Below are 26,775 nucleotides of genomic sequence, written 5' to 3' on the forward strand. Positions count from 1 at the left end.
CTAGTGATTAAATGTTTTATGAATATCTTCTAAAATTATAATTATGTACCTTTAAAAAATTTCGTTATAGCCGAAATAGCCCCAATTATGCCCCACTAGCAAAACAGGTGATTAAAACAACCGTAGTTGAACTCTTCTAGAAAGTTGTTTTAACTGGAATAATAAATTATAATACAAGTTAGACCTTCTGAAGATATCAAAATATTTACTTTTTGATTTTTATTTTTAGAAATTTTACAAATTATACTTCCTTCCAACACTTTTAGAATAATTAAATAATAAATTTTTCGTTGTCTCGCTATTTAAATCTAAACCCGTGTATTTGTGAGTACTAGTTAGTAAGGAACCCGTGTATTTGTGAGTACTAGTTAGTAAGACATTCTCCGATGGTGGCAGCACCGGTGGAGAATGCACCAAGCCTATATCTGTATTGTCTGTATCCTTGTTTTCTCTTTGTTTCCTCACGTCTGAGTCTGAGTCTTCTTTGAAGGTGGCACATCTTAATATTGCAATTTTTTTCCCGCACTGGACTGCAAGAATTTGTACTCGGTCATCTCTTATGACTTGTTCTTCTCTCTATTTTTGTTCAGCACAAGATATGCGTGTCGTAATCTGACTAATTAATGTGTCACTATTTACCCTTGGTGATCCAAGTAACTCGGGTCCGTGTCACTTTCCAAAGTGGAATTACAAAAATTACCTGATCTCCTGCTGGGGAATTGTTGATATACAGGGCGGTCCGAACTGTATTCCGGAAACTTCGGCAGCATATACTGCAGATAAAAATAAGTAAAAAGTTTTATAAATGTATGTATGTCCTAAAATACTTAGTTTCGGAGATACAGGGTGGAGAAGTTTCATTTTTATTTTGCTTTTTTTCAAATAATTTCTGAAGTAACCGAGGGGTGTCTCACTTGGGCAGAAAATGTACATGTACTGCCAAAATATCACTCTACCGCCAAGCGACTGCCAATGCTTGCGAAGAAGACTGCCTATGACTGCCATGTAATTATTATAGGCGACTGCCATAAGACTGCCACTGACTGCCAGCGACTGCCAAGAAAATGTACATGTAATTCCAATAGTGAGACACCCCTCGGAAGTAACGTCAATATTTTTATAAAAATTGGTATCTGGCAGTTTTTTGGCATGAGAAATTTGATTTTGAAGTCAATATGACTCCTATTTGTAGGGGGCGCCACCTACATGTGTTTTGACTGTTTTGAAGAGTAATAACTTTTGATCCGTACCTGTATAAAGCTATTGAGTGAAAAAATGTATATTTCCGTGACTTTTTTACGTAAAAATTTCTCTTGGTAAAAATTGCAATTATGACATGTATTGACTATTTCCATTCTAAATATCTTGAAAACGGTTGCTCGTCGCGATTTTTACTAAGAGACATTTTTTACGTAAAAAGTCACCAAAATGTATATTTTTTCATTCAGTAGTTTTATACAGATACGGGCGAAAAGTTATTAATCTTCAAAACAGCTAATCAAACAGCAGAAACACATGTAGGTAGCGCCCCCTACAAAAAGGAGTCATATTGATATCAAAATCAAATTTCTCATGTCAAAAAAAAACCCAACACCAATTTTGATCCAAATATTGATGTTACTTCAGAAATTATTTGGAAAAATTCGAAATAAAAATGAAACTTCTACACCCAGTATCTCCGAAACTAAACATTTTAGGGCATACATTTATACGAACTTTTTTCTTATTTTTATCTGCAGAATATGCTGCCGAAGTTTTCGGAATACAGTTCGGACCACCCTGTATATTAATAGTACACCTTTATAAGCAATACTATTCAACAAACCTACTTTTTAAATTCCTGATACAGTATCCGGCAGTACTAATAATAATGGAAGAAATGTATCAACCCACTTTGGAAACAAAATCGCAAAACCATTAGAGAACACTAACGTTTTAAGAGGTACATTTCCTTTTGTAGTCGGATCCGAAAAAGCCAAACTAATTAAGAATGTCTAAACCAGAGAATACATTTTAAAATAACATTTTCATAAAAATGCATATCTATACATTAAATTAATTTCAGAAAAATACATCCACGAGCCGAGGACTCGACCGAATAAAATTGAGCTGGATAAATGTGGAGGTGATAGAAAGTCCAATAAAACAGAACCTGAGAGAAAAACCACTTCGCCAGGAATACCTGTCATCGGTAGTCCCTCTTCGAAATCGGATTCTGTCAAAAGGTGAGCCAGATTTTTAAAAATAATAATCCAGGTAGCGGGGGAATAAGCAGGCTTACAAGATGTTTATACCATCGCATAAAAATACTAAAAACGGATAATATGAACAAGATAGCGCAACCGGGATGGAACTTTAAAAAAAGAAAATAAAAATAAGGTGCAGTCAATAAGATCCTGTTCTTTTAAAGGAAATAATAAAAATAAACATAGAAAAGTGCTAAGTAGTTCGTATAATATATCTTGAAGAATCATCGCTATAATTACAAGAATTTGTTGATATAAATTCGTAAAATGCCTAATTTAATAAATAAAATTCGGAACGGGCTTAAAATGTATTTCCAAAGGCGTAAAATAACTGGAAAATTGAGTACATTCTGAATAAATTTGACAGATATTTTGTTTGTTTCCTTATTATATTTTACTAGATTTGACAGCTGTGTTGTCTGCTAAAGGTGTTCACGTTTATAACGATATCAGAAAGTACATTTTTTTTAAATTGGCAAAATTTATTACGTATTTAAGATTGTTAGTAAATTGATATGTAACCCGTCTGATGGTAACCCGAAATGATGTATCCAGAACATTTTCTACATTTTCTGTGGTGACGTTTCTGACATTTTCTTAGTTGATCTTATATACCGGGTGCATCTCAAAAGTGGCTCACCCCCTATAACTTTTTTATTATTTCAGATAAAAAAACGAGATTTGGTGTGAGTATATGACATAAATTAGGATTGATTGACGTATTCAAATTGAATTGAAAATGTGTTGTTTTCGACCACTTCCTGTTTCACCGGAACTACCTGTCTCACCGGACTACAATTTTTGATTTTTAAATGGCACCCTCGATATTTTTTTAATTTATTCAGTAGAAAATGACACTCGGAATATAATGACATATCATATGTTAACTTTTGACATTTTCGCTTAAAACAAAATTGAATTTTAAATTTGAATCTAGAGCGCCATGGCTCTGTTAAAAACACTAATCTTTAATCAAGGAGCGTTGGAAAAATAGATTTGATTATCGAATATTTTTAGTGTCTTGTGTCTTGTGTCTTGTCCTGACCGGATAAAAGATGCCCAAATCGTATTTTTAATCATATCTCAATTTTTTCAAATGGAACGAGGGTGGCTCATTAGCATATTTATCAAAATCATTTTTTTACGAATAATTTTATACCACACACTTGGTATTTCGAGTCAAATTGTAGCTATGAATTGCATGTTGCCATTTCAGATAAACCATATTCCAATATATAATAAATCAAGATAATAAAAGTTATATCAAATAATATCAAGAGTTGACATATGATATGTCATTCTATTCAGAGTGTCATTTTCTATCAAATAAAGTAACAAAATTTGTTACTGAAGTTGCCAATTAAAAATCATAAGTTGTAGTCATTTCCAGTGAAGCAGGAAGTGAGCAAAAATAATTGAATACGTCAGTCAATCCTAATTTTTGTCATATACTAATATACCATATCTCAATTTTTTATTTAAAAGAATAAAGTTATAGGGGTAAGCCACTTTTGACACGCACCCGGTATACTACTGGACAGTCCTAGTGAGCCATGAAACCCAATGAATTGCTTTTATTTTAACGTTTTAAATGGTAAAATTTCTTAACATAATTTCATATAAAAATATCGTTTTTTTTACCTATTTTGTTTAAGTGTGTATTTAAAGCGACTTTTTAAGGCTTTAATATTCTAGTCTGCTACCTGGACTATTTCTATCAAACCAAATAATTACCTAACTACACAGAAGCGATATAGGCGTTTTGTTGTGAACCATAGACTTAAAATAAAATATAGACTGAGCATCTCATTCATAAATAGCTGGAACATGCGGTCAGACACTGTCTTGTTATTGTTGTGTTATTGTTTTAGGTTATAACGAGTGCGACACGAGCGATAGATAGGTTGTCTCTGTCGTAACGGTCGTTCCCTGACGACTCTGCCTAGAAACACAACACTGTCTTTCGTTTCTCAAGTACACCTGAACTCTCCGTATCATAGCCGGGTAATTTTTTTTATTTTAATGAAGCTATAATTAAATTAAAAATATATCGTATTTAAACTTTTTTATATTTTATTAAGATTTAGGAAAGGTTTTTTAAATAAAAGTTTAGAAAAAACAATTAGAGTCCAAAAAGGATAAAAATAATAAAATACACGTTATAAAAGAAATTTTATAATCGAAATTAGGTAATTTTTTAAATTAATAATAAATTATTAATTTTAGTCAAACATTTACAACCCCTAATATTAATCAAAACAGGATCTATTCCACAGATATAATAGAAACGGCGACAGGGAGAGAAAAAAAAATATTATTGTTGTAATTTTTTTTCTGGTTAAGTGACGTCTTATTATGTAAATTAGAGAAAACATAAATCTGTTCCATTAAAGCAAGGAAGGTGATAGGAAGTGGATAAAATAAAAACTACATTTATTTAACTCGGTACTGTCTTTATTATACCGGGTGCGTCTCAAAAGTGGCTCATCCCCATAATTTTTTTATATTTTCAAATAAAAAAACAAGATTTAGTATGTTAGTATATGAAATAAATTAGGATTGATTGACGCATTCAATTGTTTTTGGTCACTTCCTGTTTCACCGGAAATGACTATAACTTTTAATTTTTAAACGGCACCCTCGGTATATTTCTACTTTATTCGATAGAAAATGACACTCTGAATAGAATGACATATCATATGTCAACTTTTGACATTTTCGCAGATGGTTTAATTGTAATTGTAACACGCGGTTCATAACGACAATTTGACTCGAAATACCAAGTGTGTGGTATCAATATATTCATAAAAAAATGCTTTTTCCGAATATGCTAATGAGTCACCCTTGTTCCATTTGAAAAAATTGACATATGTATGATTAAAAATACGATTTGTACATCTTTTAACCGGCCTATACAAGACACGAAACCTATTAGACGATCAAAACTATTTTTCCAAGGCTCCTTGATTAAAACTTAGTGGATTGAAAAAAACTGGATTGAAATTTAAAATAGGATATGTTTTTAAGCGACAATGTCAAAAGTTGACATATGATATGTCATTCTATTCAGAGTGTCATTTTTTATCGAATAAAGTAGCAATATACCGAGGGTGCCTTTAAAAATCAAAAGATGTAATCATTTCGGTGAAACAGGAAGAGACCAAAAACAATTGAATACGTCAATAAATCCTAATTTATGTCATATACCTACTAACATACAAATCTGTTTTTTTTATCTGAAGAAATAAAAAAAGTTATAGGGTTGAGCCACTTTTGAGACACCCGGTATATTAAAAAATATTGTTTCATAATGTAATATCATTTTAAAATTCTTGTATGTTATTTTAGATTCTGAAGATAATTTTAGAATAAACCGGAATATATTTTTAATAAAAACATTATTTATTATTAACAGGGTTATAATTATGATTTTGTTACAATGTAAGTAAGTAAATAATGTAATGTAAGAGAAAAAAATCAGATTTTACATTTTACTAAAATATTATCTAAATAAGCGCCTTTCTACAACAACGCCACTGACTCCCAATGGGTAAATTGAGAGTTGCCTACCGGTCAAAAGTCGTTTCAAGACTTAAATGGATTATTAAAGTCAAATTTCTTGCAAATTTGGCACTGGCGAACCATATTTTATAGTTTTTGAACAGAAAAAGTCAATAAAATAAACAATTAAGGACTACAAGCTAAGAAAATGCGTTAATACAGCCGCGGAGATAGCGGCAACAAAGCTTTACCGCACACGTGCGACACGTACTACAAGGTAATAAATGAATGAATAGGCTCCCTCGCCTCTAATCGGTGTTGTCATATTGTAAAGAACTTATCCTTATTAAACAGTATCCGACTTATAATTTAGTAGAATAAGGACTATTTAATACATCTATGGAATATTAAAACCTACTTTATTAAACTGTAGTATTAATATCTCAATATATGTGTATAACAAGAAAAAAAATATTGATAATATTAAAGACGTGACAACATAGGCTGGATGAGGAAGGCTCGGTCGACTGTACCCAGAAGTAAACATGTGTACAAAAAAGGTTGTTTGTCCGCGTTGAGATGTAAATAGTGTAGTCTATATTTTATTTTAAGTCTATGTTGTGAACCAAATTTGCAATGCGCATACGTGAAATGAAAGGGTATATTTGCCGTATTTTATACTAAATTTTTAATAACACGGGCTGTTACATTTTGAGTAGTGTATGGTTAATATATTATCTCCTTTTATCCTTTGTGATCATATAATTGATTTTTATTTTTTTCAATTTTATCGGGTAAATTTAGTAAAATTAATAAACAATAAAATAACAACTCCATGTATATTTAAGAAACAATTTTTCTCAGTGTGCTTAATAATCTCTGAATTTTTCGACAGTGTTGGAAAAATTTACTTTAAGGACAGAAAATCCGATCACATTGTGCACACTACTTTAAAAAGAATCAAGATTTACTGTCGCTTCTGTAAAGCTAAGGTATCTTAAGGTTAAACTGTAGGGAGAAAGGAAAGGGGAAATTTATTTTCTAGTCTAAAATTAACAAAGCCCGTAATTTTGAGAAGTCGCCCATATATCCCTTCTCCTTACAATTATCCTTTGTTTAATGTCCCTTCCTAAAAATCCCTTTTCCTTTTCTCTCTCCACAGTATATCAAACAAAAGAAACCTAATACCTCGAAAAAAACTCAATACTGTTAATGTAAATCTACAAGTGTGTAGTATGGTTGTGTCTTCGATAAATTGCCTCAATGCTAACAAACGTATGGTGACATGGAAAGATACCGTTAGTCCTGGTTCTAAAACCACCTCGATAGATGGTGATCGAAATTTCGAGTGTATCGACGATAGACAAATGTATTTAGGAGAAAATAACATATTTAAAGCTTTAGAATCTGATTTGGAAGAGAAAACACAAATTGTCCCTAAGATTAAAAAGAGACTAATGCCAAAGAAAGTTCCTTTGGACGAAGCAGTATCAAAGAGCCAGACGTCGACGGACAAAAACTCTACGGAGAGTGTGGAAAAGATTGTTTCTTCAAACGATGTATTGCACAGAAATAAGAAATCTAAAATCCCTACTACTAAATTATTTAGGACAATCTCAGATCTCCTGAAGAAATACAAAAAAACAGAGAGAGTAGAGCAGAAAGCTCTACAACAAAACGTAATAACAGATAGCGAAGAAACAAAAATTATTCAAAATGTTGCCACCCATGATAACACGTACTCTATTGAAGATACTGATTTAGATGATGTTACTGCTGATATCACCTCTGCTTTTGAACATATTGAAAGAAAAAACAATATTAAAAACGATGAAGTTTCTACTGTTCATAGATCATGCAGCGAAAATTATGTTGTAAACAAAGTAGATGATGAATTTAATGATTTTAGACACGATAAGATAAGCAAGAGTGAAGATCCCGATCGGTACCACAATCTTAACATAGTGGATATTGCAGGAGTTAATGATAGTTATAAAAATATGGACGATTGGTTTGAGAAAGAATTTAACACAAATGATAACGATTTAGGTGACGCTAATATGACTGCAATAGGAAACGATAATACCAATCGCGTGCGATCAGTTGATGATGAATTTAGGGAAGATGAGATGATAAGTGATTGTAAAGATCATGGCCAATGCCTCAATAATACCGTAGCTGACGTCGAAGAAGAAGTTATTAGCAGCAATAAAGATAAGGATGATTCGCTTAAGAGAGAATTTAATACCAATAATAACTTAGATATAATTAATTTAGTTGAAGCTGATGCGACCGAAAATAGAAACAGTAATATCAGTTGTATTTTATCTAAACCAAAAGTAAAGTCAAGTCAAAAAGGAGATGAAGAAATACCGATTAAAAATAATTTAATAGATGAAAACGATGAAGATCCTTTTGTCGCTGCTAATTCAGATCACTACAATAATGTAGTTTGCTTATTTCAATCTAGTACTAAACTAGACCTTACCGGAAATGACAGTCTAAATGATTTAACCGACAAAAAGTCTTGGAGATCAAGTAGTACTATTGATTTCGAAAAAGAACCTAGCCAACAGATATTCCAAAATACTTCCAGTCATCATTTATTTTATACCAGAAGCTCTAATTTTTCCTTAAAGAAGAGTCTTTCTGATATAGATGTTCTCAAAGACAAGGACTCTTTAAAAAATCACGTGGTCTCGATATTTAAAAATAAATACAAATTATGCGAGTCAGAAAGTACAGATTTGAGAAAGACCTTTCAGGATATTCGGAGTATTTGTTCAGTTCCAGCTATGCATGTAAGCAAATATAGTTGTAAAGACCAAATCCAAGAATGCATAGGGAAAGAAGTACAGGGTTGTACAGAAAAGAACGATGGAAACCATGTTAACTGGGATAATATAAAAAGTAAAGAAAGACTTGAGATTTTGAGAATAGCGGCGGAGAAGTTTATAGAAGATAGCAAAAAGAATATTACTTCATCGGGAGAGCCCTATAATATAGATCATTTACGAGATGAGGATTATGCTGTTCCTAAAAAGAAACGTAGAATTTATCAGGACGACGGAGATTATATTACCTTTAATAATTTCGTTCAAAGTAGTGATGAAATACCAATACCTGAAAAAAATGAAAAGGGTCCTGTAGAAGATGTAAATAGTATTTTTTTACCAAAAAATGAAGAGAGGTTATCAACGGCTAGTTCAGTGGTTTCCGATGTAACCCCAAGAACCTTTGCATTAGTTAAGAAAGTGATTATTGGGAGAAAACTCAAGTCCGACGCTGAAGACATTCTTTTGGCAGTGACTTTGTCGGAATGCGAAAAATTACTCGCAACTGACAGACGATGTTTTGTAAAAATTGAAAATCGGCTGAATGATATCGAAAAGAAAGACTTTCAATTACCAAAATTAATTACAAGAGCCAAAGAAGATAAAGTTAACAGAGGTGTACAAGTAGAAGCGGATGAAGTCTTAGAATTGCCAAAAATTTACTCGAAAATGAGAGTAGTAAAAACTGCAGTTGGAGAAAACGATTGGTTAGTTGATATTTTTTAAAATATATTTGTCTACAGTATTACAGGTAAAATCCGGATGATATACTTTTTTATTAATTGACTAGCTGACCTGGATAACTTCGTACCGCCTTACAGCGAAGTGAAGTTTAGTGAAGTCTAGAATGATTTATTCCAGACAAAATATTTAACTACATTTTCATGTTTCTTTTAATTTTCTCTAAAACAGTATGGAAATTTGTGTAAGTATCTCAACGGGACTAACCATTTTAGAACAAGCAAACATTTTTATGAAGAATGCGTTTTTCTCAAATTGTCAATAATAAAAAAGTTTATCCTCTTGTAAAGACAATCCGGGAACATACTGTAGATAGGTACGCAGAGTTCTATGGTAATCGCAAAACAATTTCCGATGCACGTGATCAACTGTGAGTGACAAGCGATGGCGACAAGGTTGCCAGATTGTGATTGTAATTGTGATTAAAATTGACAAACAACATATTTATTATATCATTTTTAAAGAGTTTTATGTTTAATTTAACAACTAATATTTTAGTGATTAATTAATTTATTTATTTTACATCTTGTTTTACTTATTACATGTCGGCAAAAACTAGTCCATTATGAAGGTTATTATTAGCGTTATTATGGGCTATTTATTTATTGATGTACAGGGTGAGTCAACGATAGAGTAAAGTCCATTATCTCGTTTGTTTCGAGGTTTACAAAAAAATGTTAAATATAAAAGTTATAGGGAAGGTTAAGATACACATTTTAAAATTATTATAGAATATACAGAGTGCTTCAAAAAAGCGTGGCGAATATAACATATGTTTTTTTAAATGCAACAACCTATTTTTTATCCTATTTTCAGATTCTGCGTAAAATTCTATAACTTTTTTATATATAATATTATATACCTAAAATTAATAGTTTTTGAAATATTTCAATTTGTTTCAACAAATGTTAGATTTCAGTGTGGTAAAAAATTGTCAGTAATGTCATTGTTTCTGAAGTTGGACAACTAAAATTTGGTAGGGGAAATTTATAAAGATGAAGAAAAAGATATTTGTAAAGATGTTTTAGTTAGATGCTACAGGGTGTTCAAAATATATTTATGAATTTCAACTACTTAAAATTAAAAAAATTCAAATTTTTTAAATGGCACACCCTATATATTATCATTTTTTCTGATATATTTTACAAAACTCTTCAATTTTTATTAAGTATGTCATATAACTATTTTTAATAGTTTGCGATTTATTCCAATTTTTTCTGTTTTTATCCATATTTTTAATACAATTACGCTATAACATCATAGTTACCATGAAAAAAAGTAATAATTTTCGAAATTTGATAGGTCTGTTAAGCAAGTTATGAACAAAACTTGAATTTTAGTTTAATTTGTTACAATAAGTATAGATGGACGAAGTAATAGTAACATATTTTGCTGAAAATGAATTTGACTGATATACACGAACAAGAAAGAATTATTTTTTGTTTCAGGATTATATATTATTGCTAAGTACTATAAGAAAAGATGTAGATTAACTAGAAAATATTTTCAGTGTGTAATGGGACGGTTTCGCGGCAATAGTAATATTAGCTTTACGAAATGAATTATAAACCAGAATTGCAATTGCAATTTGCTACAAGAAAAAATATAATTTATATCGAAGAAAACTCCTATATCAGTAGTCTCTAACTAGGTAATCTGGTATTATCCTAATCTATAGCATTCGCTCCAAGGGAAAATCCAAGTGTCATCTTTCATAGTATGGAAATACACGAATAAATTCAGTGATTTTTTATTATTTGAGTAAAGTAAATTAACATAAACTGATAATAACAATTGTAGTGTAACTAGTTACTAAACTACTTGTTAATGATTAATAATATATATTTTTGTCATGGCAACCATGATGTTTTAGCCATAAATGAATTAAAAAAAAACAGAGTAAAAATTGAATAATTCAGAATAAGTCGCAAACTATTAAAAATGGGTATATGATATACCTTATAAAAGTTGTAGAACTTTGCAAAATCTATCAGAAAAAATGATAATATATAGGGTGTACCATTTAAAAAATTTGAAATTTTTTAATTTTAAATAGTTGAAATTTATAAATATATTTTGAACACCCTGTAGCATCTAACTAAAATATCTTTACAAATATCTTTTTCTTCATCTTTATAAATTTTTCCTACCAAATTTTAGTTGTCCAACTTCAGAAACAACGGCGTCACTGACAATTTTTTATCACACTGAAATCTAACATTTGTTTAAACAAATTTAAATATTACGAAAACTATTAATTTTAGGTATATAACATTATATATAAAAAAAGTTATGGAATTTTATGCAGAATCTAAAAATTATATAAAAAATAGGGTATTGCATTTAAAAAAACATATGTTATATTCGCCACACTTTTTTGAAGCACCCTGTATACTCTATAATTATTTTAATATGTGTATCTTAAACTTCTCTATAACTTTTATATTTAACATTTTTTTGTAAACCTTGAAACAAATGAGATAATGGACTTTACTCTATCGTTGACTCACCCTGTACATCTTACAACGCCATACGTGGTAATAACAAGAGGGTGCTATTAATGCACAAACGAAATCACAGAATTTAATAAAAACCAACTTTCAAAGTGGTATAATGTGCTCATCAATCAAACTTACTTTTCTGACTGCAGTCAAGGGTAATAAAGGAACCTTTATTGTCACGTTCTTGTTCAAAATATTTAAAAAAAAAACAGGGAAGCTACAAGCTCTTTGATTCGACGGTTTAAATGCTTAGGCATATTTTCTACACACAATTTCGAAAATTCACAAAAACTCGAAAGTTTAGTTCTTAAAAGAACTGTTTGTGCTTAAAAGTGCAATTTAAAAAAAAGACTATGGAAGTAGGCAAAAAAACGAGAATTACTCATAAAGATTCAACAACACGATATTATACAAAATAATGACTGACAGTAGGATAATTGTCAAATAATAAAGGACAACATTGCTGAAAACGGCGCAATGTGACCAACATAGCGGTAATAAAATTCGGTTTAAACTAATTTTTGCAACTTTAATCTAAATAAAATATTTGTTACAATCATTTGCTCTATAAAGTATAAGGATCTTATATCTGCTCGGTATCTTAAATTATACAACAAATTTAAACATTTTTACCAAAATTTGATTTAGTCAGGTTTATAGACTTTAGTGTCAATGTCGATATGATTGATAACGTGCATCGGAAAATGTTTTGCGATTACAATATGTAAATGATGGTAAGTCAACTGACTGTCTAATAAATAGGCTGTAAATATATATTTCATATCAGTTAAACTCTTAGTTATGTAATCGAGGGCGCGATATTAAATTCATTCTTGCCAACCATGGACATATTCGGCGCCGTGCTAACTGGAATTTAAATTTCGCGCTGGGAATTCAGAGATGAAAAAATATTGTAAAAAATGTCAAGATGACGCATTTATTTATTTCCTGACATTGTTATTTCCTGACATTATGAGTTTTTGGTTTAAATAAATAGTGTTGTGATACTTTAAGCTTGAAAATATTTACTAGCAGACTGCAGTCGATCATTGTTCTTTTTAGAACCTCTTTTAGTGCAAAGTGTACAAGATAGCTTCATTGCCGAAAAAAAATCATCGCAACTTTATTAAAATATTTTTAACGGAAAAGTTTGAGTTTTGTTGATTTAAATAATAACTGTTTATATATTTATAATTAATTGATTTTTGTTTTCTAAATTGTTTTGATTAAAAGAAAATATATAAAAGTGGGCAACGCTGGTGCCGGTCAAGCTTAATCACGTGACTAAAAGTTTATTTGGTATGAACTGTAGGTAGAGTGTATTCCGTTTTAAAATATAAACTATCAACCTCACTCGTATACTACACACACCGGAAAAATCTAGGGATATAATTTTATTAAAGTTAAAAATAAATGTTTTGAATAAACAACCACATGTTTGTAGGCCGATTCTTTCTACTTCGATTGAAACGAAGTAGTCACACTAGTTATTTCTAAATTTGGGATATTTGCAGAAGTGTATGTGCATTTTTCGTCAAATGTATAAAAAGCACCTAGTATCAATTGTTCGAATTTAACCTGTACTGGCTATGTTTTTATGATAACTGGCCAGAATTCATTCAAATAACTCTGTTTAGTATTAAACGACATTATGGAGCGTAGACATCTTAACAGAGACGAAATGCTAAGGGCCATGGGTATGCTCGAAGCTGGAATGCGCCAAATCGACGTAGCTAGAGCATTAAATACAACGCAAAGTGTATTATCGCGATTAAGTACACGCTACCGTGAAAGTGGTGATGTTGCTGAAAGGCACACAGGGCGACATCGTACTTACTACCCCTCAGCAAAATCATTTTTTACAATTAAATGCTCGACGCCGACCGACTCTTACAGCACCAGAGCTTAGTTTAATTCTCCAGGAAACACATAATGTAACCGTTAGTCCTGACACTGTTCGCAATAGATTAAGAGAGGTCAACTTAAGAAGCAGACGCCCCTGGAGAGCTCAACCCTTAACGAGAGGAAATCGAGAGGTACGATATTTGTGGGCTCAAGATTATGTTCAGTGGTCGAATGAACAACGGGCCAATGTTCTCTTCACGGATGAGTCACGCTTTGGAATTCATCCGGATTCGAGAAGGCTTAGGGTATGGAGAGAACCGGGAAATCTTATTCGGTTGGATCATGTTCAGGAAGTGCTCTCTTATCAAGGTGGAACAGTTATGGCCTGGGGAGGAGTCCAGTTAGGCCGAAAACCCGATCTCGTTTTTTTTGAAAGGTTTCTAACAGGAATCACATATCGTGATTTAATTCTTGAGCCTGTCGTGTTACCATATGCCAATGATTTTGGGAGAAACTTCATTCTTATGCATGACAATGCACGGCCTCATACAGCCAGAGTGGTAAGTGAGTTTATTAATGCTCATCAATTGAACATCTTACCCTGGCCGGCACAATCTCCTGACCTCAACCCCATCGAGCACGTATGGGACGCGGTCCAAAGAAGAATTTTGAGAATGGGTATGCCTCGTGAAACTCGTAGGGATCTGGTTCGGGCCGTGAATGCAGCGTGGCAGGCTGTACCTCAAGAAGAGATCGACAACCTGATCAGGAGCATGGAGAGACGATGTAGGGCTGTAATGGACAGTAGAGGAGGCCATACCCTTTATTAAGTAAAAATGGTTTTATTTTTTTTAATTAACAGTTTAGAATAAAAAAAAATGTGTGTATTTTTTTGAGTTCAATAAAAATCAAGGTAAATTTGAAAAATTCGGTAAATTTCACATTTTTATTTGCAATGCGTCCTGTAAACTATTTGTTTATTTTAATTTTGTTATATCAGAAATGCAAATAATAAAATTACTGACGATTACTGCTGGGTAAAATTGTAATATCCCTAGACTTTTCCGGTGTTGTTTGAGACACCCTGTACCCTATACAACGGAACATATTTTTTCTTCAGAAAGAGCGTATTTCAATACGCTCTAGGTAATTTACAGCTAAGTCTTCTCTTCAACGAAATTTCTATTATTTTTATTATACGAGCCCTAACAACTATATGTTAGGACAAGGTCATATTTTGGAATTATTGCCCTGGTTTTTCAAAATAACTGAAAAATATATGCTTAATTTTTTAAATATAAGCATAGCCATATATCCTAAACAACTTGACAATATTTTTATGAATTTGTAAATCAATCCATATTTACAGTAGCGGATTTTGTAAATAAAAAAAAAACATAAAAGGACAAATTTGCTGACAACTAAATGTTGGGACAAGTATTTTTAAATAATTAATATCATCATAGGCGGCTTTGCTATAAAGGTCACAAATGTCGCAAACTGTTTACTTCAGCATTGACAGCTTGTAAGTGACTCGATACTTTGAGTAGTGAGATTTACTGTAAGTAATTTTAATTTTTTTAATTTTCAATTTTGGTAATTTAATTCAAAGTAATGGTCCGTGGAAAAGCTACAAATCAAAAACTACAAGAAATTATCATTCGTCAATACAGTACGGGAAAAACAATTCCAAAAATTTCTGATGATTTAAGTATTCCAAAAACCACGGTCTTTAATATAATAAAAAAAATACGGCAATCTGCCAATGTAGACGTTAGAGGTAAAAGTCCGGGAAGGCCAAAAGTTGTATCTCAGAGAGATTTACGAAATTTAGTAAAAATTTGCGCAAGTCTGCGAGAAGAAGTACTCTTCGCGAAGTAACAGTTAAATTGAATACTGTAACTGGTTTAAGTATATCAAGAGAATGTTGCCGAAAATATATCCATAAATGTGATCTGGAGGTTTTACAAGGTAAACATTATTTTGTGTGGATAATCAATTACCTGAAGATTATTGATACAAATTCTTATTTAGGCCAAAGAAAAACCGCTACTGACAGAAATTCAGAAGAAAAATCGCTACAATTGGACAAAATCTGTATCAGGTAACGGTCATATTCGTGAAGGTAGCACTGAAATTAATTCTTCCTTTGGTGATATAACACTGAATCGGGTATCGGAGAGCGATATCTTGCAGTGCTTAAAAAAATGAAGCCCACCAGAGTGGTAGGACCCGATAAAATACCCTCATTTCTGTTGAAAGATTGCGCAATAGTTTTTTCCTCCCCACTAACGAAATTATTTAATCTCTGCCTGAAGACAAATACGTTTCCTGTTATCTGGAAAGCCTCAAAGATCATCCCAGTATTTAAAAAGAACGATAGAAATAATATTGAAAATTATAGACCTGTAACAATAATTTCTAATTTTTCCAAATGTTTAGAAATGGCTCTCTATGGCGCATTGGCGTTTCAGGTGGGAGGTAGAATTTCACCAAATCAGCATGGTTTTATAAGGGGTCGGTCGACGACAACTAATCTTTTAAGTATTACACAATTTATTGCTGACTCTATTGATACAAAGAGTCAGGTCGACGTTGTGTATACTGATTTTTCTAAAGCGTTTGACCGACTTGACCATGGGATCCTTCTTTACCATCTGGATCGGATTGGGTTTTCAGCTAACTTATTAATGTTGTTTGAGTCCTATTTAAAAAACAGATTGTTGAGGGTGGAGTATTGTGGCCAGAATTCGGTCGAACTGTGCGCTACTTCGGGTGTACCCCAGGGGTCTATTTTGGGACCGTTATTGTTTAACATTTTTATAAACGGTGTCACTGATATAATTGATTTAAGTGTCTTACTGTCTGCAGACGACATGAAGATATTTTCCCGCATTGATTCGCCTCATGACTGTGAACGGCTTCAGAGGTGTGTTGATCGATTAGTTGCATGGTGTTCATATAATAACTTACCATTGAACGTTGAAAAATGTAAAGTCATGTCTTATACCTTAAAATCGGAAACACAAATTTATAATTATTCTATCGGTGATACGATGATAGGTAGAGTATCTGTTTTTAAAGATTTGGGTGTCACATTTGACAGTAAACTATCTTTCGTTCAGCATATATCTGAAGTCGTTCAATATTCGTTTAAGGCCTTGGGATTTATTGTGAGTAATACTAGAGCTTTTAGCAATAGTAACACATTAAAACTACTCTATTATGCTTTTGTAAGATCAAAGCTAGAGTATGCATCAATTGTATGGTCGCCGTTTTATGCGGCACATATTAAAGCTCTCGAGCAGGTACAGCGTCGTTTTCTGAAATATCTGAGTTTAAGAACTGATGGGGTTTACCCGCAAATTGGCTGCTGTCACAGCTCTTTATTGCAGAAACATTCTCTAGATTCCTTGGAGGTTCGACGGACAAATTCAGAGCTGGAATTCTGAACAAGTTATTACATAATGAAATTGATAGTCGGGATGTTCTCAGTCAAATCAATTTTCTGGTCCCACGTAGCTCTCGGTATAGCTTTACATTTTATGTGGCCTCCTCGCGCACAAATGTAAGTAAATATTCGCCATTGAAACGTATGCAGGATGCATATAATTTATATCAGTGTAATTTTGATATTTTCAGCTGCAGTTTGGGTTTCGGTTGTGAATTCAGTTTAGTGGTTTTTCTTGGTTTATATTGTTGTTGTTTTTTTTTCATTGATATGTATTTTTTCTCATTGATGTTATTTTTTGTTTAATTTAATTATTTTGTATTGAATTTTTTTTGTGTGTACCCCACTCTGTAATTGGCGTAAGCTGTAGAGTGTTGTAGAATAAATAAAATAAAAAATAAAAAAATAAAATCTAAATTATCGTGGACACAAAATGATTGGAATAAGGTCATATTTAGCGATGAGTCTAAATTTGATGTTTGCGAATAATACGAAATAAAGCAGAAGCCTTTCATAAAGATTGCTTAAAGAGGGGTTGTTAAATTTCCTAAGTGGATTATGGTTTGGTGTTGCATGTCAGCAAGAGGTTTGGGCAAATTAAATTTTATAGATGGCACTGTTAACGCCCAAAAATATCAATATATACTTGAGACCTCACTTTTGCCTAGTGAAAATCAAGAATTGTTTCCAAACGAAGACTATATTTTCCAACAAGATGGAGCATCGTGCCATTCAGCAAAATCAACTAAAAATTGGTTCGGTAATAATAATATAAAAGTTCTATCCCATCCTGCAAGTAGCCCGGACCTCAATGTTATTGAAACTTTGTGGCATAAAATGAAGCAATATTTAAGAAACCACCCTCAACGAACAATTTTTGAATTGCGGACAAAACTGCAGGAAATTCGGGATAATTTTTCTCCTCAAATGTACCAATCTTTGGTAAATACAATGCCATTAAGAGTTCAGGCAGTTGTTAAGGCGAAAGGTGATGTAACTCCGTATTGAACAAATTTATTGTTGTGCTGTCCCAATATATAGTTGTTAGCAAATTTGGATTGATTTTGGCAAAATAAGCTATTATCTAAAGTGATTTGTTTGCAAAGTTATAAAAATATAGTAAAATTGTCTAGATCATCTTGTAATGTTTGAATTTAGAATAATAAACAAAATAAATTGAGTCGTTTTAACAAATTACTATTTTTATTGCAAAAAAGACCTTGTCCCAACATATAGTTGTTAGGGCTCGTAGGACCTATACAGGTCTGAAGCACAGTTGCATAACCCTGTATAATTAGAAATTAATGTCATAGAAATAGTCTATAATTAGAGCTGCAAAAATTAAGACAAAAAAATCGAGATAAACCGCTTTCTTCTTTTGGAAGAAAGCGTAGGTCGAAAAAAATCGCACAAGGTAAAAATTTGTCGGCGTCATATTACGATAATAAAAAACAAATTATTATGTATTGTATCTAGCTTGCGTTTCTGTGTGCTGTCTCGTTATAGTTTGGTAAAGAACATATTATGGAAACTTTGCGGTAAGAAACTATAAAAATGAAAGGTTTAATAATATAACTATAATATTGTTATTAACCAATTACTATTGTAAACAGCTCTTTTCTCTTAATTATTTCTTTAATTATCTACCTTATGTTTAATATTATACAATTTTATTACAATTGACATTATGTTAATAACTGAATACATTTTAACAATAAGGTAAGACTGTTATGATCAAATAAACAAAAGTGTTTTCTTTATTTTTTTATTAAGTTGTTTTCTACTATGTGTACTATGTTAATAGCGTATATAGAAAAAATTAATTCCAAGAAAAAAATCACAAAACAAAGACACATAACAATCGTGCACCAAATAAAATGTTTTATTTTTGTTTATAAGTCACATATTCTGACACAATGAGTTTATCACAAGCTACAAATAATGTATCATTCAAAATTACATAAATTCCTCTCACGTAACGTTTCTCCATTTTGACATATGATAATAATAATATATATAATATTATTAATAATAATAATTTATAGAATACGTTCAAGAGCTAATTGTCCCCGCCACCGAAAGTTTTACGCAGAATCCCCCTTCTGTGTCCACCCAAGTGGTGAATGAACCAGTAAAACAGCAGCAGAGTAGACGGCGCATTGTATGGACAACTGAAATGAACAAAAATATCATGCGCTGCTACTTTCGTGTGACGAACCTTGAGAGAGATACCGCACTATATGCAGACAAACTTCAAGAAGCCTTTGTCGCGATCTACCCCCATTTGTCTCATATACCACAAAAGAGAGCAGCTATGCAGAAAAATGTAATACTAAGGAATAATTTGCTACTCGAAGCCGTAGTAGATATTTTAAAAGAAGAGGTCGAGAAGGAGCTGTAAGAGAAAAATGTTGCACTCGATAGAACTGAGAATCGAGAAACACTCCTAGAACCTGAGGCACCTACAAACAATAGTCCAAAAAAGAATCAGCCACGATCTGAACTGCGACAAGAAAATCCTATCTTTACAAAAATGAGTAATACATTGGAACAACTTCTTATTGAGTATGATGGCATAGATCCGAAAAACAGGCCACTTTTGCCCAAGCTCAATTATAATTCCCAGACGAATGCACTAATTTCGACAATAAACAGAATTATCGAAACAAAACCTCTTGCAGATTATGATTCAACTTCATTTACTCATCTACTGTGCCGCAAGAACAGTCCTTAGTCAGAATCAGAAGTTGTTTACTAGTCTTTCAGAAACCTCTAAAAAGATCGCTACGAAACCAAAATGGCAGCTGCGTCTAGAAAATAAAATTAAAAACCTTAGGCGGAAAATAGGTATTACCACAGCACTATCAAACCATAAACTTACCAATATGCAAAAAATACCAACAGACCTCCAACAAAAGCTACAGATGAAACCACCTACAGAACACAAACACATAATAACTGATTACGTGGACACTTTAAAACAAAAATTAGCAGTGTATAGCAAAAGACTGCGTAGATATGGAGACTCTAATGCAAGAAAAAGAGACAACCAACTCTTTCGGAAAAATCAGCGATCTTTTTATAGAAAACTTCGACAAGATGCTGTAGACCCTGGAGATGGATTACCAGACAAGACTGATGTTGAGGCCTTTTGGGGAAGCATATGGATGAACCCCAGAGAACATCGTAGTTCTGCAAAATGGATTCAGAAAGAGGAAGAAAGGTTTTCAAATATCCAAAAAATGCCATACACATTAATAACTTTTGTTGAAATCCGCCAACTGGAGAGCACCTGGCATAGACGGTATACATAACTTCTGGTTGAAACGACTGAATGTGTTACACCTACACATTGCACGTATATTTATATCGAATCTCCATCACTCACACCCCATTTTTTTACAGAAGGAATTACGTATCTTCTTCCTAAATCCTCTAATACATCTGACCCATCTCAATATAGGCTAATCACCTGTTTGCCGACATTACATAAGCTCCTCTCGGGAATTCTGTGCACAAAAATCTACAACCACCTCTCAGAGCACAACATTATGACATGACTGAAGAGCAGAAGGGTTGTAAAAGAAATGTATTAGGATGCAAAGAACAACTAACCATTGACGCCAACTAACATATTAACTAACATTGACGCAGTTATTCTTGAACAGCTAACCATTGACGCCGTTATTCTTGAACAGACCCGAAAACTATGTCGCAATATAAACATCGCATACATTGACTACAGAAAAGCGTTCGATACTATTCCTCACTCCTGGCTACTTCATGTGTTGGAAATTTATGGAATCAATCGTGACATCGTCAAGTTTCTGAAAGACACTATGATTGAGTGGTCTACCTCATTGCAAATTACACAAGAAGAAACACAAATTAAAACCAATAAAATACGCATACAGAGAGGAATATTTCAAGGTGATTCGCTAAGTGCTCTTTGGTTTTGCCTAGCACTTAACCCAATATCCAACACCCTTAAAAATACAAAATATGGCGTAACGTCAAAGGAAGCAGGAACCAATGTAGAATCAATCATCTATTCTACATGGATGATCTCAAATTATACGCTGCCAACAGGAAACAACTTAATAGTATACTCGAACTGACTAACAACATGACGCAAGATATAGGAATGTGTTTTGGACTAGACTAGTGCAAAATTGTTACCGTCGAAAAAGGCCAGTTGATGGATGGATTAGATTTTGAGCTGGAAGGTGGAGATTTTATTGAGAGAATTGGGATTGGTCACTACAAGTATTTAGGACTCATACAAACACATAAAAATGAACATAAAATAATGAAAGACAAATACACAAAAGAATTCAAACAAAGACTTGTGAGCATACTCAAAACTAAACTTTCATCAAATAATATCATAAAAGCTATTAATACTTATGCCGTTCCAGTTTTTACATACTCTTTTGGTATTGTTAAGTGGTCTGATACAGATCTGGAAGCACTTAATCGATTGGTCCGCACCACTTTGACTAAATTCCAAATGCACCATCCAAAATCATCACAGATAAGACTAAACCTCCAAAGATCGGAAGGAGGAAGAGGACTAATCGACCTCAAAATCTTCACTATGCACAAATCCATGACATGCGTCAGTATTTTTATAAAATGAATCCAAGGAAGTACACCGAACAATTATTGAGTCAGATAAATCCTATACACCCCTAAACTTAGCAACTAGGAATGAAAATCCGATTAATCTTATAAAGACAGATCACCAGAAATATCAAGAATGGGCATCTAAACAACTTCATGGTAGATACAAAAATAACATAGATGGCGGTCATATAGACAAAACAAAATCTTTAAAATGGCTAACACTAGGTTATTTGTTTCCTGAGACCGAAGGATTCGTTGTTGCAATTCAGGATCAGGTCATCAAAACAAAAAACCATGAAAAATACATAATGAAGCAAGATAATGTAATTGACAAATGTCACAAATGTGGAAAGCCTCAGGAAAACCTTGATCATATTACGTCATCATGTGCGACACTAGCTCCTACGAAATATCTAAAAAGGCATAACGAAGTAGCTACCATCCTCTACAAGGAAATATAGAGGAAATACTCGTTGCTTGAAGAAGATCCTAAACCCTATTACTCATTCGAACCAAAGCCAGTCATCGAAAATGAAGACGTAAAGATATACTGGGATAAGATAATACTCACAGATGCGACAATACCGCACAACAGGCCGGATATAACACTAATTGATAAACGTAACAAACAAGTCAAGCTCATAGACATATCCGTACCAAACACACAAAACTTGACCCAAAAATATCAAGAGAAAATACATAAATATACTCACCTGGCACAAGAGATCGAAGCGATGTGGAATATGAAGGTTAGCATTATACCCATTATTATATCAGTTGAAGGCATTGTACCAAAGACTCTTGAACAAAACTTGAAATTACTGAACATTACTGCAAATACTTACATTGATATGCAGAAAGCTGTTATTCTTAACACATGTAACATTGTGCGGTCATTCCTAGGATCAACATTGTAAGAATTCTTGGCAAAGACCCGAATTCCTACATTATAACCAGCTATGCTGAGCTTTGAAAAAAAAATAATACAGAGAGAAGATTACCGAATATATTGATTTGTGCTTTGAAATTAAGGATATGTGGAAATGACCCGGAGTCCGGGTCATCCCATTAGTACTATCGAATATGGGTGTAATACCAAAAACACTAATTGAATCGCTGAAGGCAATAGACTTAGAACCACACCAGTACCAACTTATGCAAAAATCTGTAATCCTTAACACCTGCCATACAATAAGGCGATTTCTATAATGTAACTTAACCGGGAACTAAAGCCTAGAAAAGATGTAGTTGAGATAAAACGACATAATAAATAAAAAAAATACAAAGAGCAAGTATTATAAATAAAACACTAAATCACCACAATACACCAAAACACTTTTTACACTGGACGCGCGTTTCGATAACCATGTTAGCATCATCAGCAGATGATCAAGACTCAAATCTGCTGATCAGTCTTGATCATCTGCTGATGATGCTAACATGGTTATCGAAACGCGCGTCCAGTGTAAAAAAGTGTTTTGGTGTATTGTGGTGATTTAGTGTTTTATTTTGCTGTATAACACCAAGGGTTCCAACCCCCAACTGTAATTATTAAGCCGGAAACACACTGAGCTTACGGCACATGAGCTCACGTGCTGTCACGTTACCGACAAAAAATGTGGAGCGCTGTTTTACATAGTATGTTAATACATCAGAACCACACTGAAGTCACCTCATGCGTATTCATCGGCAACCGCACGCGTGCTAGCATTTGCTTATTTTCTGCAGATCCACAATTTTCGTCTCAGGTGAGGTTAGGTTTATACGGTTTTTGTGTTAAAACTTTTATTGTTTATATTTGAGAATGGATGAGATTTTAATAGAAAAAGTCAGAGAACATGATGTTTAATACAATCATGGACCCAAGCTTTCCTCTTGTTTTTATTTTTCTCCTCCAGAACGATAAAAGCAGCTTCAATTTTTAGTTCCTGTTTCCAGTCCGAAGAACTGATTGAGTTGGCGCTTTCCATAACTGAAAATTCAAGAAAAACAAGCACCCAACACAGACTGAAATTAAAGAAAAATTGCCAATTTGTGTACTACAGCATAAAACGTGATAGTAATGTGCTTCTAAGCATAATATCACATATTAGTCATGACAACGTGACAGCACGTGAGCAGAGTGTTTCCGGCTTTATAAGATTACAAAACTGTACAAAGTGGTAAAAGGGCAACGCTTGGTCCGGAGCTAAGGGCTCAAACGTACTGACGACCGGGTCGCAGCGACATATAGCATTTGATTCAATGTTATTACTGGTCGCAGCTGCATGTCCTAATAACATTGAATCAAATGCTGGTCGCTGTGACCTGGTCGTCAGTGCGTTTGAGCCCTAATCTACTTAACCTTCGTACCACAAAAAAAAGTAAAGCGCTTAACTAACTAATATAATTATATAGTCTATGATAACTGTAGTGTTCAAACAATAGATGCCATGTTATTTAAGAATATTTTGGTTTTCAAGATTTATTAATATTTCATTATTTAGTATTTTTTAAACTTATTCAACTGTTCCTTTGTATTGTATCCCTATTTTTGTACTCCTATTTTTGAGTAAGTATTTTTTAACAGCAATTAAAAGAACAATTTGAATATTAAATGGTGCAAATAACTAAATTCATATTTTCTTCAAATTTATCTTGAATTAAGAATGGCTTTATTTTTACTCATATTAACAACCAAATTTTATTATTTTGAAGGATTGTGTTCTACCATATTTAGAAAAAATAATATAAAGAATAATGTAGTAACAAGTTATATAGGTTTGCTTGATTGGAATTTGCTTTATTTTCAGTAACGGCTCGAACTACGATCCATTCGAAATGGCCCAGCGCCAATTCATGGAACTGCTCGAGTGCGACGACTTCAAACCCTCCACACCATCGACGCCTTCGGACGCACCCGCCAACACTCCCCGACCACACACCACACCCCACAACACAAGGTCGTCACCCTCACCTGTCAAGAAAACCGTCAAATCTGCCGAACCCGTGAAGAAATCGACACGCGAATCGGTCATAGATCCGCCCTTCAACTTCAAAGACTCTCTGGACTCTGTAAACGACGACTTCGAGCTGATCGAGAACATGATTAACGAACATTTCGGAAACGCGACTAACGAGAACGACACCGGCGGAGGATTTTACTTGCACAATCTCAAAAACAACGCGGACAGTACTACTTTAATGCTGGATCAAATTCTCGACAATCGGAAATACAGCGATGACATGTCGTCTTCGATCGATCCGAGTTTGATCAACGAAAACGACAATCTCTCGATTCCAGACAATTTAAAGATAGAGGATTATTCGCCCACATCTACCGTCGATACGGACGTAACACTACAGGACAACAACGTGGACGTGTACAGCGCGAAATACGATAAGAAAATCGAGGCCTTGGAGCCGAAGGTTCAAAAAAAACCTTTGGTCAAAAGGTCGTTGAGTCTAGTCAATAGGACGAAGCGGGAAGCTAGTCTGATTAATCCTAAACCGGTCCATTCTAGTAGTAATAAGAGTAATAAAATTAGTTCGGTCTCGGGGAAAGCTTTACTCTCTAAAACTTCGAAAAATATCTCTTCTAGTCCCGTGAAGCCAGAGAAAAAAGAAAAAACTAAAGGTTTGCCGTTGCTGAAAAGATCCTTGACTGTGTATGAGCCCTCTCCTAAACCGTCGTTCAAAAACAAGAAAGAGGTTAACGATTATTTTAATGGGAACGATCAAAAAGTGATGTCGACCAGTTTGACTTCAAGCATGATTAGTACAATGACGTATAATATAATCGAAAAACCGGTAAGTATAAAAATCAGATTTTATTTTCGAGCAATCAATATGAGATAATAATAGTATATTAAGTAATTAAGGTGGCTAAGTGTTTTTACTGGTTTAGGATGTCTCCAATAAAGAGTTCTTTGAACTGTTATCTTATCCTTAGGTAACAAATATTCTCTTTGAATGATTTAATCTTGGAAGTGATTCACCCATAGGATTCACCTTTATAGTGACAATTTATTTTCTCGTCGTCTCATTTCTGTTATTGAGATTTACTTATTGTGCTTTAGATATGTTAAAAATTCTTAAAAACCGCTATAGCCATGTCCTTCTTCGAGCGACGTTGACCTCGGCTTTTGTCGACATACTACAATTATCTGTAAACAAACTTCTAATGCTATTGCTAAAGTGGCCATGATTCTTTAATTTGCCGCCAAACCAATGTTGCCGAATTTTATAAGCGGTGGCCACATTGGAGGAACGGCACAATTGCGCATGCGTATTTGTCTTCGGTCGAACGGCGGAAAGTAACGCCTAGCTATAGCCAAATTATAAAAGCGGCTGTGGCTCCATTGGCCATTCCGGATCGAGAGGTCCAAGGTTCGATTCCAACAAATATAAACTTTTTTATTACATTTTTTCACAGGTGTCAAGGTGTAGTGGGAGATTGGTCTAGGTAATAGCAATCAAAACACGCCATACGCCATAGGCGTGTTTTGATTGCTTTGGTTAGTCTCTGGGGTAAGTTATTTTTTGTTTAGATTGCACGCGAAATACCCGCCTGAGATGCAAGTCTGGCTAGCTGCAAGTTTTTGCATACGAGATCTGACTATTAATAACCACAAAGTTGTATGAAAGAAGTTTGATTGCGTTGGTTTCAACCAGGGGGGTGACAGTAAACCGGAAAATTGGAAACAGTTCTGGCGCGGTCATACCCAGGCAGAAAGCATGGCCTTCTAGACTGTCCTAGACAAAAATCTGAATATTTCTATATGATTTCTGTCAATTTCAGTTACGGAACATTTTTATGCACGTCGGCGTCCTCTTCTTTTGTCTGTGTGTCAGCCATGTGTCAACTCCCGAGGCCTCTGGCAAGGTCGGGCGCCATTTTAATTTTTGCCGTTTTAGATTTGAATGGAAGTTTGTTTATGATATTTCGGCTGAAATTTATAAGTACAAAGATGTTTTTTGATATAAAGTTCCTTGTTAACACTTTAATAAAGTATATATGATATTAATTACATGAAGAAAATGATGAAATC

At 33.4% G+C, this 26,775-nt stretch overlaps 1 protein-coding gene across 3 annotated transcripts in view; it reads left to right on the forward strand.

The window, feature by feature from the left end:
• Positions 1-26,775, forward strand: part of LOC115879351 — a 59,613-nt gene that overhangs the window by 25,491 nt on the left and 7,347 nt on the right. For 2 of the 3 annotated variants that reach the window (XM_030896125.1, XM_030896126.1), the window contains exons 6-8: positions 2,066-2,225; positions 6,910-9,288; positions 24,538-25,534. In XM_030896125.1, the coding sequence (XP_030751985.1) occupies positions 2,066-2,225; positions 6,910-9,288; positions 24,538-25,534 (3,536 nt within the window). The remainder of the gene's footprint in view (positions 1-2,065; positions 2,226-6,909; positions 9,289-24,537; positions 25,535-26,775) is intronic. The other variant, XM_030896127.1, reaches the window with a different exon arrangement.

Source organism: Sitophilus oryzae, unplaced genomic scaffold, assembly GCF_002938485.1.
Source record: "Sitophilus oryzae breed Bouriz unplaced genomic scaffold, Soryzae_2.0 scaffold_1576_pilon_pilon, whole genome shotgun sequence".
NCBI classification, from domain to species: domain Eukaryota; kingdom Metazoa; phylum Arthropoda; class Insecta; order Coleoptera; family Curculionidae; genus Sitophilus; species Sitophilus oryzae.